This window comes from Colossoma macropomum, unplaced genomic scaffold, assembly GCF_904425465.1.
Source record: "Colossoma macropomum unplaced genomic scaffold, Colossoma_macropomum, whole genome shotgun sequence".
NCBI classification, from domain to species: domain Eukaryota; kingdom Metazoa; phylum Chordata; class Actinopteri; order Characiformes; family Serrasalmidae; genus Colossoma; species Colossoma macropomum.
The window spans coordinates 24,242,511-24,258,182 of record NW_023494806.1 but is presented as its reverse complement, the minus strand read 5'-3'; the positions used below and the strand labels follow the sequence as shown (position 1 = coordinate 24,258,182).

Sequence of the window (15,672 nt, the reverse complement as noted above, 5' to 3'; positions counted from 1 at the left end):
AAACCTTTTCAACCATTTAAAGCGACAACATCCCAAACAGTCAAGCACAAAGTCAAGCACTGAGGAGGTCCAGTACACTGCGGCCAGCAGAGGCTAACGCTGACGATACAGCAAGACCAAAACAAACAACGCTAACACAAGCATGTGAGAGACGCGCTCCGTATGAGAAGACAAGTAAACGATGGAAAGAGGTAACAGAAACAGTAACATGTTATCTGGCAAAGGATGGTTTCTATCAAAACAGTGGAAAACGAGGGGCTACAAAGACCCCTCAAAGTAGCTGATCCGCGGTATGAGTTACCCAGCCGCAAATACTTTTCCAACACCGCCATTCCACGGACGTACACTGAATGTCGTGCCAAGATAGAAAGCAAAGATCAAAACGTGATGCAACAACAAGTGATTCTGGCTATTATGCAGGGAGAACTTTACCTGAGTGGTGGTGGTGTTTACCTTTTAAAACCAATGTTAATTTTTTGACGTGCAAAAATTGCGTACACACGTTAGGCCAAAATGGTCTGTTATTCTTTTTTTCTTTTAATACTATATTTTTAAATGGGGAGATTAGTTTGGTTGTACTGTTTAGTAACTTGCAAAATGGTATTAAAACCAACATGAAATAGAATCGTGATCCTGCAAAAAAAAAAAAAAATTGTGAAACGATATTTTTGCCATATCGCCCACCCCTAAAAGGGAGCAAGCAAAAAACAGAGACAGAGACCGGGAATGATCTCTCCTCTGTCACTGCTTATTAGTGGGGCTCACAGCCTCATCGTCTCTTCTCTATTATGGTTACTGATTCCATTGCCTTCACATCTCTTCTGGAGCTGCTGATTTTTTTTCCACATCCACACAATCACCAACAATAATACCCCACACACAGTGAGGGAGAGGACAAACAGCCACACTGGCACAGCGGCTCTCTGGTCTCTGCAGGGCTGGTCATCTACAAAACAAAAACACAGAACATGTCAGATCACTTTATGCACACTGTCAGATTCCTGATACAAACACAGTTCACACTCTGTAATAATCCAATAATCCAATCTCAGTTCAGGAGGATCTCTATGAATGAACGAGTTATGAATTAGTAAAAAGAAATGCGTACCAGATGTAGCACTGCGGCGGAATCGAGGCTTATCAATCTGTCTCAGTGCTTCAGAACCATCACCACCATCTGATAAAAACATCACAACATTACAATGCAAGACCTCAAACTGGAGATAAACACAGTTCAGCAGTTCCAGCAGAAACCACTGATTTAGGATCTGATTAATCATCCTCTGGATAGTTTAGCATCTCCTTAATGAAGCAATAATGAACAACATCTTGTCTTGCAGTGTGATGCTGTTGTAATGATTGATATCTTCTCAATGGTTTAATGAGTATGAAGCACTAGAGAAGCTGAACTACCCAGAGGATCTGATATTCTACAAGATCTGGGCTTCACACATAAATAAAACACAATAAAAAAAAAATAAAAAAAAACCCATAAAAACAGCATTTTCTCCCCAGCAATTAAACTGTCTGGTCAAACTAACAACCCATCCAGCTTGGATGATGAACAGACATGAGGTATATATACAGACATTATGTTATTCTCTCATTTCTGTTGAGGAAAAAGTTCTCAGTCAATTTTCAAATGTAACTGCACCAAATTCAGATCCAATCACTGCTATAAGATCAGTGTGTGATAGAGCAGTGAGCTGCACAGGGGAGCTGGTCTGTACCAGAGAAGTAGTCTTCTATCATCAAGTCACAGTCGGCTTTAATCACAGGATTTATTTATCCCTACAGAAACAAAATCTCTGGTTATCCGACTGTATATTCATCCTTTTCTTCCTCTCACTTTCCTGCAAGATTTTCTAATCCATCCTGCAGTTTTGAGAATGACTGGTCTGATGGGGAATGATGTGCTTTTTGATCGAACAGTTTTCCTACATTTATTATTAAATTATTTTTTTTCCATCTGAATGAATTGAGGAACAATGTGAAAAAGGTTGCGCACCCCTCTTATGTCACCATGATACAAATACACTAGCAACATCCTAGCCTCCATGTGGGATACCATAGCAACTGCTCAGTTCAGTTCCCCAAAACCACCTGGGACATCACAGCAACCACCTAAGATGCCACAGCAACCACCTAGCAACACCATGGACATCACCAAAGATACCAGACAGAGCAACCAGTTAGCTATACCATAGCAATCATCTTAGATACCTTTACTGCAACCAACTTGCAACACCCTGGAACACCACAGCAACCACCTAACAACACCCTCGCAACCACCTAGGTTATCACAGCAACCACTTCGCACCATAATGGCAATCATTTGTAAACCATAACAACCCCTAGCAACCACCTGGGTACCACAGCAACTATTAAGCAACACTGTAGCAACCACCTGGCATACCACAGCAACCACCCAGCAACATCCTAGAAATACCCTAGCAACTGCCACAGATACCACAGCAACCACATAACACCACAATTTCCAGTTGTATCATATGATGTTGCACCCCTGAAGAGACAATAATTAAAGATGAGAAACCTAATTGTGGTGCTTCATTTTATTGTTTGATCTACAATTAAAACCATCAAGAGCTCCCCCTTCTGGATTCTTGCAGACATTACAAACAGCTTCCTAAAGCAATCTCCAAGCCTTACTAATCAAGAGCAGATCTATCTGGGCTTTCTGATAGACTTAACCATCCAAATAGTGTTTAGTGCTCGTTTAAAGAACGATTAACACTAATTTTATACATCTATAGAAACACATGTGAACTGTTCTTAGGCCCAGTATGAGCTGTAAAGCACATGTATTTCACTGACAGCTTCAAAGGTTCAACCACCCAGCCTGAACAAACTGTAGAGGAAACACTGACCAGCGTTTTCCTGAACAGTGATTTCTGATTGGAAATGTAAATTACTGACAAAAACAAACATTACTTTCCTAAATTTAGTTCCACCTAACTAATAACTACTGCTGCCTCTCTTATACCAGCACCAGTAGAACCCTCTCAGTAAAACAGTGATCAAGCTGTAAAAATCACACTAAATCATACCTTCGATTGTCACTGTGTAGATATGAATGACCTCTTCATTCTTCTTGTCCATTACAGTATAAACTCCACTATCAGATGGAGTCACTCCTCTCAGCACAAAAGCAGATGTGAGTGATGCTCTCTGTGTGTATTCAGGTTTACACTGTAGTGATCGTCCATTCACTGTACAGATCTGACCACTGGATGGTCCAGCTGCATCTGTGCTGTTATGAATCATCTCCACTTCCTCTGTAATGTCCAAATCCAGGACAAGAAATTCACCAGATTTTTTCTGAACCATGGTGTTCAAGGCTGAGGAGAAAAAAACAAAAAGAAATCTTAACAACTGAAGGCAAACCTGATACAGAGCATTTCCACTGAGTTCTGATAGAACTTGTAAGTCTGGGGGGAAGGAAAAAAAAAAAACAAAAACACTTACGTTCAATCTGAAGCTTCACATCACAGAGATCTTTATCATCACAGTCACACGTGTACCTCCCTCTCTTAGTGAGATCAGCTTCAGTGATGATGAGGGAAAAATCTCCCTTCAGGTACTGATCATGGATCATCTGATATCCCTCCTTCACTGATCTACATGAAGTCTGATCACACTCAGCCAGAACATCAGTGGATTTAGTGAACACAGTCCATCTGACCAAACCAGAACATCTCTCAGAGCAGGACAGAGAGGCCGTCTCATTAAACTTCACTTTCACAGAGGGATCTGCTGATTCAGACACTGCAAGAGAAATTATGATAAGAGATTAAAATATGTTCAGCTTCATTTAAATTCATCAATTCTATAATTTAAAGAGTATTTTTCAAACGCAGAGTTAGAGAAAGGCACGGTTTTACAGTAGAAATAAATGGAGCTCATTATGCTGGTAGTGAACTATGCTGCTGACTCAGCTGCCTAAAAACCATAGAAACGGACCTTAAACAGAAGTGAGGACCCTGTTGGGGTTCATCCTAAAGTTAGGACAGGATTTAGGAGGTTTAGTCTAGTTAGGATGTTTGTGTGATGCTGTTTTCTTATCTGGAGTTCATGATGAGATTATGAAGTTAGGAGCTGTTATTCTGGAATAGATACTGAACTAAATTCAGTCTGTACTGAAGTCGCCATGGAGACTGAACAGATCATATTTCAGAGTTCAGACGTTTCTGTAATACGACCCCTGGTTCACAACCCACTGTGAAGGTAAAATACAGTAAAGTGTGTAAAGATGATAAAGGAGTGTCAGTGCAGTAACCAGTCAGTGCAGTTACCAGTAATGAATGTAGTGATCAGTGAGATCAGGACACGGAGAGCAGAACTGCAGGACTGCATGACTGACCTACAGAGACAGACAAAAAAACGAAACAAAACACAAAGGGAAAAGGAGAGATGAGATGAAATGAAAGAAACATTAAATTTTAAGACAAAATAACAAGCCACCCACTATCAGTGCCTTAAACATTATCTTTTATCTGTTAATAACAGACACAGTGTTTCTGTACCTGCAGACCTTTCAGTCAGTGAGCCTCCTTTATCACATCTATTGTACCCAGTGGAGATGAAACGGTTACCGGTTTCACGGTAAACCGCGGTAAAATTAATGACGTTTAGTAGTACCGTTTGAACTTTAAAGTATCGTTAAAACCGTGGTTGATTACCGCGGTGTGAAAAACTCACTGTACAGAGTCAAACAAAGGCAGAATCATCTCTCAGACGCAGCTCTGTGTGTGTGTCTGTCTGTGTGTGTGTGTGTGTAGAGGGGAAGGGGGGGGTGAGAGGGAGAGAAGAGAGAACATGGCGAATGTAGTGACAGAGATTCAGAGATATTTCAGCCTTCTAAGAAGACCAAGTCTGACGTTCGGTCATGTTTTGGGTTTTATAAGGATGCAGAAGGAAAGTTAATTGAAGATGACCACCCTGTCTGCAGATGACCACCCTGTCTGCAGATGACCACCCTGTCTGCAGAACAGGCCGAAAGAAAATAGCGGCAAAAGGGGGCAACACATCAAACCCTACGAGTCATCTTCGCGACCACCACCCGCTACTTTATAGAGAACGCAAGGTTAACTTTAACGGAGAAGTCTGTGGACTTCGAAATAGAAGAAATGTCCTGGTCTGTGTGGTTTAAATTATGCTTATGGTTCGGTAATAATATAAAATGAAGCTTTTAGCGTCAAAAAAAATAAATAAATAAATAAAATCGGTGAATCAGCTGTGAATCGAAACTAAAGCTTTTAACACATTTCTGTGGAGCAGAGTCTCCAAAATAAGCTCTGAGTTAACGAGACGCTGCAGAGGTTCAATCTGCACAGCTCCCCTTTCTCGTCCCGCTTGCAGTGTTTACTATCTGAGAGGAGAACAACACCGTCTCAAATCACTCAGTGTCCCCTACAGAGGGCGCTACAGTTCAAACAAACACGATCATCATTAACCAGCAGCTGAGCTTTAAATAGGGACTTTGTAACCTGTTGTTAATGTTGATTATAAATGACTTAGTCGAACGTTTCCTGCACTCTTTGGGTGAAGGATTTGCTATTTCATGATCCACGAAGTGCACTAGATAGGGAAGATAGTGTGCTTTGAGACGGGACCTCGCGCGAGTAAACGCTGTGCTGCTTTTAGGAGAAGCAGAGTTTCAGAGATTAAACTGTAGGAGTGTTTCTGCCGCAGCTCAGATGTGCGTTAATTTTAAGTTATGTTTTAGTTTTAAATGCTTTTAGAGAAGCAGCTCCACAGGTGAAGACAGGTGTGTGAGTTCTACACTGTCTGCAGCTCACAGCGCGTCACGCAGTTCCTCTGTGATTTTGGCTGTTTTTCCTGGTGCGCTGTGTTGATTAGGGGTTCAGCGCCACAACGGCACAATAATGCTGCAGCTGCAGTTCGGACAGAAATCCCCCCGAGTTCAGCACTTCTTAGAAGTAGTCATTTTCCATTAAGACCCACCTCAGAGTTGGTCCAGATTTAATACTCTACGCAGGAAAATCCATAGTTATTGTACTTAATAATAATAATAATAATAATAGTAATAACAGTAATAATGATAATAATAATAATAATAATAATAATAATAATAATAACGATAATAATAATAATAATACATTTGCTATTCTTTTGTTTACAGAGTATTACAAATATTGTAAGTAATACAAAAGTAATACTACAAATGTATTGACTATATTTTTTAATGTTTATGCAAACAAAAAGTGCATATTGCTGCCAATTCTACTTGTGTTAACATACAAATTGGTAAAACAAGTTTCAGTTTGTGTATCAGTATTTATTATTTATTGACTTTTCAACGCTTTTGAACAATATCGCGATAATACCGACAATCGTGATAATTTTGGTCATGATAATCGTGATATGAAATTTCAATATCGTTTCATCTCTAATACCCAGCATAGATTAGTTTGCTATAAGAATGTAGCTGTGATGCTTAAATGTGTTCAGTGCTGCATAAAATGAAGCAGATATCATAGCCTGTCCAAAAACATCTGAAATTCCATTCTGTCTTATGATATTAATTACAGTTTGGAGGCCAAACTAAAGATCACACAACAGCCATACCTTTTACAGAACTACACCATTATTGTGTTATTTCACTTCAGAAAGATTAAACCTGAAGTCCCACACTATCACTCTGTTTGCTCCCATGTCTGCTTCAGTCACTACATTTCTTAGAGAGTAACTCCATCCTAAGACCCTTTTTTCATTAACAGCTGAAATGCTCTGCTCTGTAATAATAAAATATACCAGCCTTGCTTAAAATGTGAACACAGCTTTCCAAACTGTAAAAAATATCATTTTTATCGTGGTCAGTTCCGCCTCTGCAGTGGCCCCTCTGGTTCAACTCTCTGCTACAGGCGTGGATGGCATGTCTTCATACTTCGGTCAAAGTATTGAAAATCAGTCAAACAATGTTAACGGCCCCTGATGACACCTTAGTCGTGCTGCACTCATAATTATGAAAGTACAGTTGTTGTTCTAAGGCAGAATGTTTTTCTTAGTTAGTTCTTATTAATATAACATTACGAGTGTCTGTTATTACATGTGGTTTGTGTATGGTAACTTATCAGGCACTCAAACAACCCTGACTGACGCTCTAAAAGGATGCATGCTCACCCTAGGACTGGGCAACATGGCAGCAATTTAAACATTTTCACGGTACCCAATATGCATCACAAACATTCGCTTTTCTCAGGGTTTGACACAATTAAACAGACATAAACACAGTGAAGTTACATTTAAAAACAAAATACTGCCAAGAACTACAGGTACAATGATTTTTTTCAATATCTGACACACTGCACTTCACTGCACCCGATTAAACAGGACCAATCATGTTCTCTTTTAATGAAACAGGCAGTTCAGTGTTAAGTACTTATGAAATCCACTACACACTCAAAATTTATCATGATAATAGTAAGATACTGTCCACCTAAAGCTCTCCCCACAGCTGTTTTCACTGTACACTAATGATTGTACACATCCACAGACGCCTCTGTTACAAAGTCACTATAGTCATTGGCCTCATCCAAAATAAGCTGGTCCTCTGAAGCGGTCACAACAATTTGTTGTGAACAATTAGTTCCACACAGCCATTACAGAGTCATCAGCTCCTCCATCACTGTCTGGTACAGCTCTGCCACCAAACACGGCATCCACAACTGCAGTGCATCACTAGGTCTGCAGAAAAGACCACTGGTGTTCATCTGTTCAACCTGCTTGTAGACCTCAAGAAGCTCTGCAGAAGTGTGGAAAAAGCTATACAAGTGTGGTAGAACTAGGTATGGACGTCTGTGTTACTGTATTAGTGTGTAGAACTCAGGTATGGATGTCTGTGTTACTGTATTAGTGCGGTAGAACTCAGGTATGGATGTCTGTTACTGTATTAGTGTGTAGAACTCAGGTATGGATGTCTGTTACTGTATTAGTGTGTAGAACTCAGGTATGGATGTCTGTGTTACTGTATTAGTGTGTAGAACTCAGGTATGGACGTCTGTGTTACTGTATTAGTGTGTAGAACTCAGGTATGGACGTCTGTTACTGTATTAGTGTGTAGAACTCAGGTATGGACGTCTGTGTTACTGTATTAGTGTGTAGAACTCAGGTATGGATGTCTGTGTTACTGTATTAGTGTGGTAGAACTCAGGTATGGATGTCTGTGTTACTGTATTAGTGTGGTAGAACTCAGGTATGGATGCCATTAAAATCTAGGTTTAATTAATGTAGTGTACCCCCAAGCACTATTAAAGACCACCTGTTTTCAGTATGTATACTACAGAAAGAAAGTCTTTGCTCTTATTGTTCAATTCTAAAAACTAAACCACAGTGATTCTGCGTACCTTTTCAGTCTCTGAGTGAATCCTGGCAGTACTATCACAGAGTGATGCACCTTTTCTTTTGTGGTTTGTCTCTTTTTGTGTTAATACCTAAAAACTGAGCCAAGATTTCCAATGGAAATTAAATTTGTGCAATTTGTTTTCCTCCAAATAATTTCAGTGCATTTACAAACATGTTTTATTGTTGCCTTTAACAATAGATATAGTCAGACAAAAACGTCAACAGCTCCAGAACCACTGTGTCTATACACATCTGATCAATAGTGTTGTTTACTTTGATCTATGGAGAGAATTGCACATGACTTTAATATTGAAAAAGGACATTTAATTAATTGGTAGCTGAACATGTAGTTAATGATTATTCTAAGACCAGTGGTCATATTTTATCTGTAAAAAGTGATGTTACATGTATACTGATATAAGGTTAGCTTGATAACGGAGGTTCAATATTCAGACATTCATAGTCTTTAAGGTTCAGTAGATGCTTAACTGTCTAGAATGTCTGTGTAAAAGTGTAGAGAAAACGTCTTATTTGGGATTATCGTTAACGTTTAAATGTAATTATCTAATTGCAACTCAGAATTTTTAGAAATTCACCAAACACTCAATGTGTCAAGTTGGGGGCATCTTCAAATAGACTACTTGGAGATATAACAGCACCTCTGCAGTTCTTAGGTGTTTTTGGAAGTAATGCAATACCTACCACTCATTTTATGTTTTAAATGTTAAAAAGCATTACATACATAGTCATTTTCCATTAAGACCCACCTCAGAGTTGGTCCAGATTTAATACTCTATGCAGGGAAATCCATAGTTATTGTACTTAATAATAATAATAATAATAGTAATAATGATAATAATAATAATAATAATAATAATAATAATAACGATAATAATAATACATTTGCTATTCTTTTGTTTACAGAGTATTACAAATATTGTAAGTAATACAAAAGTAATACTACAAATGTACTGACTATATTTTTTAATGTTTATGCAAACAAAAAGTGCATATTGCTGCCAATTCTACTTGTGTTAATATACAAATTGGTAAAACAAGTTTCAGTTTGTGTATCAGTATTTATTTATTTATTTACTTTTCAACGCTTTTGAACAATATCGCGATAATACCGATGATCGTGATGATTTTGGTCATGATAATCGTGATATGAAATTTCAATATCGTTTCATCTCTAATACCCAGCATAGATTAGTTTGCTATAAGAATGTAGCTGTGATGCTTAAATGTGTTCAGTGCTGCATAAAATGAAGCTGATATCATAGCCTGTCCAAAAACATCTGAAATTCCATTCTGTCTTATGATATTAATTACAGTTTGGAGGCCAAACTAAAGATCACACTACAGCCATACCTTTTACAGAACTACACCATTATTGTTATTTCACTTCAGAAAGATTAAACCTGAAGTCCCACACTATCACTCTGTTTGCTCCCATGTCTGCTTCAGTCACTACATTTCTTAGAGAGTAACTCCATCCTAGACCCTTTTTTCATTAACAGCTGAAATGCTCTGCTCTGTAATAATAAAATATTCCAGCCTTGCTTAAAATGTGAACACAGCTTTCCAAACTGTAAAAAATATCATTTTTATCGTGGTCAGTTCCGCCTCTGCAGTGGCCCCTCTGGTTCAACTCTCTGCTACAGGCGTGGATGGCATGTCTTCATACTTTGGTCAAAGTATTGAAAATCAGTCAAACAATGTTAACGGCCCCTGATGACACCTTAGTCGTGCTGCACTCATAATTATGAAAGTACAGTTGTTGTTCTAAGGCAGAATGTTTTTCTTAGTTAGTTCTTATTAATATAACATTACGAGTGTCTGTTATTACATGTGGTTTGTGTATGGTAACTTATCAGGCACTCAAACAACCCTGACTGACGCTCTAAAAGGATGCATGCTCACCCTAGGACTGGGCAACATGGCAGCAATTTAAACATTTTCACGGTACCCAATATGCATCACAAACATTCGCTTTTCTCAGAGTTTGACACAATCAAACAGACATAAATACTCTAGTGAAGTTACATTTAAAAACAAAATACTGCCAAGAACTACAAGTACAATGATTTTTTTCAATATTTGACACACTGCACTTCACTGCACCCAATTAAACAGGACCAATCATGTTCTCTTTTAATGAAACAGGCAGTTCAGTGTTAAGTACTTATGAAATCCACTACACACTCAAAATTTATCATGATAATAGTAAGATACTGTCCACCTAAAGCTCTCCCCACAGCTGTTTTCACTGTACACTAATGATTGTACACATCCACAGACGCCTCTGTTACAAAGTCACTATAGTCATTGGCCTCATCCAAAATGAGTTGGTCCTCTGAAGCGGTCACAATTTGTTGTGAACAATTAGTTCCACACAGCCATTACAGAGTCATCAGCTCCTCCATCACTGTCTGGTACAGCTCTGCCACTAAACACGGCATCCACAAACTGCAGTGCATCACTAGGTCTGCAGAAAAGACCACTGGTGTTCATCTGTTCAACCTGCTTGTAGACCTCAAGAAGCTCTGCAGAAGTGTGGAAAAAGCTATACAAGTGTGGTAGAACTCAGGTATGGACGTCTGTGTTACTGTATTAGTGTGTAGAACTCAGGTATGGATGTCTGTTACTGTATTAGTGTGTAGAACTCAGGTATGGACGTCTGTGTTACTGTATTAGTGTGTAGAACTCAGGTATGGACGTCTGTGTTACTGTATTAGTGCGGTAGAACTCAGGTATGGATGTCTGTGTTACTGTATTAGTGTGTAGAACTCAGGTATGGGTGTCTGTGACTGTATTAGTGCGGTAGAACTCAGGTATGGATGTCTGTGTTACTGTATTAGTGCGGTAGAACTCAGGTATGGATGTCTGTGACTGTATTAGTGTGTAGAACTCAGGTATGGACGTCTGTGTTACTGTATTAGTGTGTAGAACTCAGGTATGGATGTCTGTTACTGTATTAGTGTGTAGAACTCAGGTATGGATGTCTGTGTTACTGTATTAGTGTGTAGAACTCAGGTATGGATGTCTGTTACTGTATTAGTGTGGTAGAACTCAGGTATGGATGTCTGTGTTACTGTATTAGTGTGTAGAACTCAGGTATGGATGTCTGTGCTACTGTATTAGTGTGGTAGAACTCAGGTATGGACGTCTGTGTTACTGTATTAGTGTGTAGAACTCAGGTATGGATGTCTGTGTTACTGTATTAGTGTGTAGAACTCAGGTATGGATGTCTGTGTTACTGTATTAGTGCTGTAGAACTCAGGTATGGATGTCTGTGTTACTGTATTAGTGTGTAGAACTCAGGTATGGATGTCTGTGTTACTGTATTAGTGTGTAGAACTCAGGTATGGATGTCTGTGCTACTGTATTAGTGTGGTAGAACTCAGGTATGGATGCCATTAAAATCTAGGTTTAATTAATGTAGTGTACCCCCAAGCACTATTAAAGACCACCTGTTTTCAGTATGTATACTACAGAAAGAAAGTCTTTGCTCTTATTGTTCAATTCTAAAAACTAAACCACAGTGATTCTGCGTACCTTTTCAGTCTCTGAGTGAATCCTGGCAGTACTATCACAGAGTGATGCACCTTTTCTTTTGTGGTTTGTCTCTTTTTGTGTTAATACCTAAAAAGTGAGCCAAGATTTCCAATGGAAATAAAATGCATGCAATTTGTTTTTCTCCAAATAATTTCAGTGCATTTACAAACATATTTTATTGTTGCCTTTAACAATAGATATAGTCAGACAAAAACGTCAACAGCTCCAGAACCACTGTGTCTATACACATCTGATCAATAGTGTTGTTTACTTTGATCTATGGAGAGAATTGCACACAACTTTAATATTGAAAAAGGACATGTAATTAATCGGTAACTAAACATGTAGTTAATGATTATTCTAAGACCAGTGGTCATATTTCATCTGTAAAAAGTGATGTTACATGTATACTGATATAAGATTAGCTTGATAACGGAGGTTCAATACTCAGACATTCATAGTCTTTAAGGTTCAGTAGACGCTTAACTGTCTAGAATGTCTGCGTAAAAGTGTAGAGAAGAGAAAACGTCTATTTGATTTAAATGTAATTATCTAATTGCAACTCAGAAGTTTTAGAAATCCACCAAACACTCAATGTGTCAAGTTGGGGGCATCTTCAAATGGACTACTTGGAGATATAACAGCACCTCTGCAATACGTACCACTTATTTTACATTTTAAATGTTCAATAGCATTACATCCACTCCTAAAATAAAACCGAATAGTGCAGCTAGGTGTCAGGAAGGATGACAACATATGGATTATGTATATAATGCAATATCGGCTTTATATTCATTTTTTCCAATTTCAATTTCAACATCATTTAAAGCAGATCACATACAGCACAATGACCAACTGTGTAAAATGCAGGTAGATGTCAGAGATGACAAACAACCTCTGGATTTTGGAATTAATGTATTATCTTTGTTTTAAGATTTTTTTCCCCCCATTTTGAGTTTCAACAGCATTTTAGCCGCATTACACACAACACTAAAAACATCCATCTGTGGTGCAACTAGATGCCAGCAACCACGAATAACCTTTACGTTTTGGATATAATGCATTATGTGTGTTTTGAATGAGATGCAACACTAAAAACATCCGTCTGTAGTGCAGCTATGTTTCACCAACCATGCACAAATTTTAGATGTAATGCAATAACAACTTTATATTAGTCTTTATGTATTTTTAACTTCAATAACATTCGCGCCTCATTACATACAACACTGAAAACAACTGTGCACGTTGCAGCTATTTTTCCGCAACGATGCAGAACCTCTGGATTTTGGATGTAATGTAAAAACTACTTTATATTACTTATGTAATTTGAATATCAATAGCTTTTCAGCTGAATTACATACACCACCAAAAACAACTGTGCATGGTTCAGCGAGGTGTCAGCAATGACACACAACATTTAGGTTTTAAGGAAAAACTATTTTATATTCATCTTTAGACATTTTGATGTTCAGTAGTATTTCAGCTGCATTATATACACCCATAAAACTGGTAGTGTATGTTGTAGCAATGATGCACAACCTCTGGATTTTGGATATGATGCAGTAACTACTTTATATTTTTTCCCCATTTTGAATTTCAAAGGGATTTTACCTGCATTACATACAAAACTAACAACTTCATATCAGTTATTAGAATAATTTGCAAGTACATGTTTAACTACCGGTTAATGAAATGTCCTTTTTCAGAATTAAAGTCATGTGCAATTCTCACCACAGATCAAAGTAACCAACACTATTGATCAGATGAGTACAGACACAGTGGTTCTGCAGCTGTTGATGTTTATTCTCTGACAATATCTATCATTAAAGGAAACAATAAAACACGTTTTTAAAAGCACTGAAGCCATTTGGAGGAAAAATGTGTGCACAGATGCAGGTGCAGGTCTAGAAATGCATACATTCTATTTCCATTGGAAATCTTGTCTCAGATTTTCAGTATTAACACAAAAAGAGGGGCATCCCAGCAAACACAGTTAGGATGTGGCGACGCGGTCACAGCCCACTGCTTTGGAGCCCAAAACGTTTTCACAACGTTTAAATGTAATTCCTTAGAAAGTTGTGACAACATTATTTGACAACATTGGGACAACGTTGTCAGTACGTTCTCACAACCTCCTACAATCCCCATAAAGTCCATGATGTTGTGAATGAAACTCAGTGGAATTGTGCTGAGCTACCAACAGGTAGTGATGATACCGCACAGCAACGTTACTGAACAGTGAGGTTGTGACAACGTTGTTCAGACAACGTAACCAGCACCACCTTTTAACAACGCTGTGAGAGAGTAGACAACGTTGTCACAATGTTGTCTGTTTGCTGGGATGTTAAATGTCACCCAAACAGAAAAAGGAGTGTATAGGTAGTACTGTCGTGAATACGTAGCTAACGTTAAGCCTTTACTGGCTTCCACAGTCCGTTCAAATGTTATTATCACTGAAGAGACGAATATCGAATATAAACCAGCTTTACTGTGGTCAGATTAATCAGCTAAAATGCCCGGTTTTGGTCCTAAAATCTGGATGCTGTAGCCACAGAAACGCCGGCGAGCAGGTTCTCCGCTGCAGCTCCACACAGACCCGCGCAGAAGCTTCTCCAGAACTGAACAAACTGGCTAATAAACAGAGCCGGAGCTCCTCAGTACATTTACAAAGCGTTTAGTTACAAAGCGTTACTTCTTTACTGAGAGTCAAAATAACAAGCAGCGTGATTCACTGCAGCGACAGAGCAACACCAACAGACAGCAGCTACAAAATAAAAGTCCGTCCACTCACTGTACCGCAACAGTTACACTCTATAAGCTCATATATGCTTCACGTACCGCTGCTATACATTTGTGTCTATGTCCATTAGACTATTGTGTTGCACTGTAATTGTTAAATACAATAAAATCAGCTGAAATGCCATCATCACAGTGTCGCCGGAAAGCTAACGGTTAGCCTAGCTACCGAGCTAACTTGGCTGTGTTCAGTAGGCTAAAGCGCAGCTAACGCTGAGAGCAGCTAAAGCGCAGCTAACACTGAGAGCAGCTAAAGCCGGGTCTACATTCACATTCAGAGAGTAAATATAACAGCCCGTCACTCACCGCTGTGCTGATTTCCAAGAGACCCTTTAAAGCTGCCGATGCCACAGAAACGCTGCTGGTAGGGTTTAGCTTGTTTTGGGGAGGGGCCAGAGAGCTTGTAGAGAGGAGAATTTTCTCAGACGCTAGAGGGCGCTCCCGAGCGAGTCCAAAATGAATGGGTTGATATGGGGCCTTTGAGCAGAATCACAGTTTATAAATGCTTAAACATTTTTAATGTAAAATAATTCAATCACAAAACATTTTAGCATAAAACATTTGAACACTGCTGTTATATTTTTAAGAGCTTTTAAACTCGAGTTATAGAAGCTCATTAAACACCTCTGTGCTGAACGCGGTATTAATCATTTCTATTCAGGTTTCAGGTAGGGGTCTGCACTGTGTTTAGTGTCTGAGAGTTGTTTTTTGCCCTAACACGTTCTGTACAGGTTCTGTATGGAAAACTAAGCTACAGCCTCATGATCTGAGGGAGAGTCTGTTTACTGGAGCTGTTTACATCCTAAACTCATTAAAACTGCTCTCATCATTACATCATGAACACTCCACGGATATTTAGAGCTTAGAGAAAACATTAAAGTACAAAACTCTGACACTAAACACAGACAGTGCACACACCTAATGAAGCCGCAG

The 15,672-nt window shown here is 38.8% G+C and overlaps 1 protein-coding gene across 1 annotated transcript; it reads right to left on the bottom strand.

The window, feature by feature from the left end:
• Positions 1–476: 476 nt before the first annotated feature.
• On the bottom strand, positions 477–15,141 carry LOC118826982. The gene is made up of 6 exons (XM_036598129.1): positions 15,046–15,141; positions 4,314–4,381; positions 3,487–3,786; positions 3,069–3,359; positions 1,109–1,177; positions 477–946 (listed from the first exon to the last, which is right to left on the bottom strand). Exons 2-6 carry the CDS (start codon positions 4,372–4,374, stop codon positions 762–764), a joined length of 906 nt encoding a protein of 301 aa, XP_036454022.1. The 5' UTR covers positions 4,375–4,381; positions 15,046–15,141; the 3' UTR covers positions 477–761.
• Positions 15,142–15,672: the final 531 nt, after the last annotated feature.

Bases quoted from the DNA above. Each gene is read 5' to 3' on its own strand.
- LOC118826982 (XM_036598129.1), bottom strand. From the start codon at position 4,374: ATGCAGTCCTGCAGTTCTGCTCTCCGTGTCCTGATCTCACTGATCACT. The intron at 3,787-4,313 runs GTAACTGCACTG...TTTCTCTTGCAG, and splicing joins GATCACTACATTCATTACTG to TGTCTGAATCAGCAGATCCC. The intron at 3,360-3,486 runs GTAAGTGTTTTT...TTTTCTCCTCAG, and splicing joins TGTGAAGCTTCAGATTGAAC to CCTTGAACACCATGGTTCAG.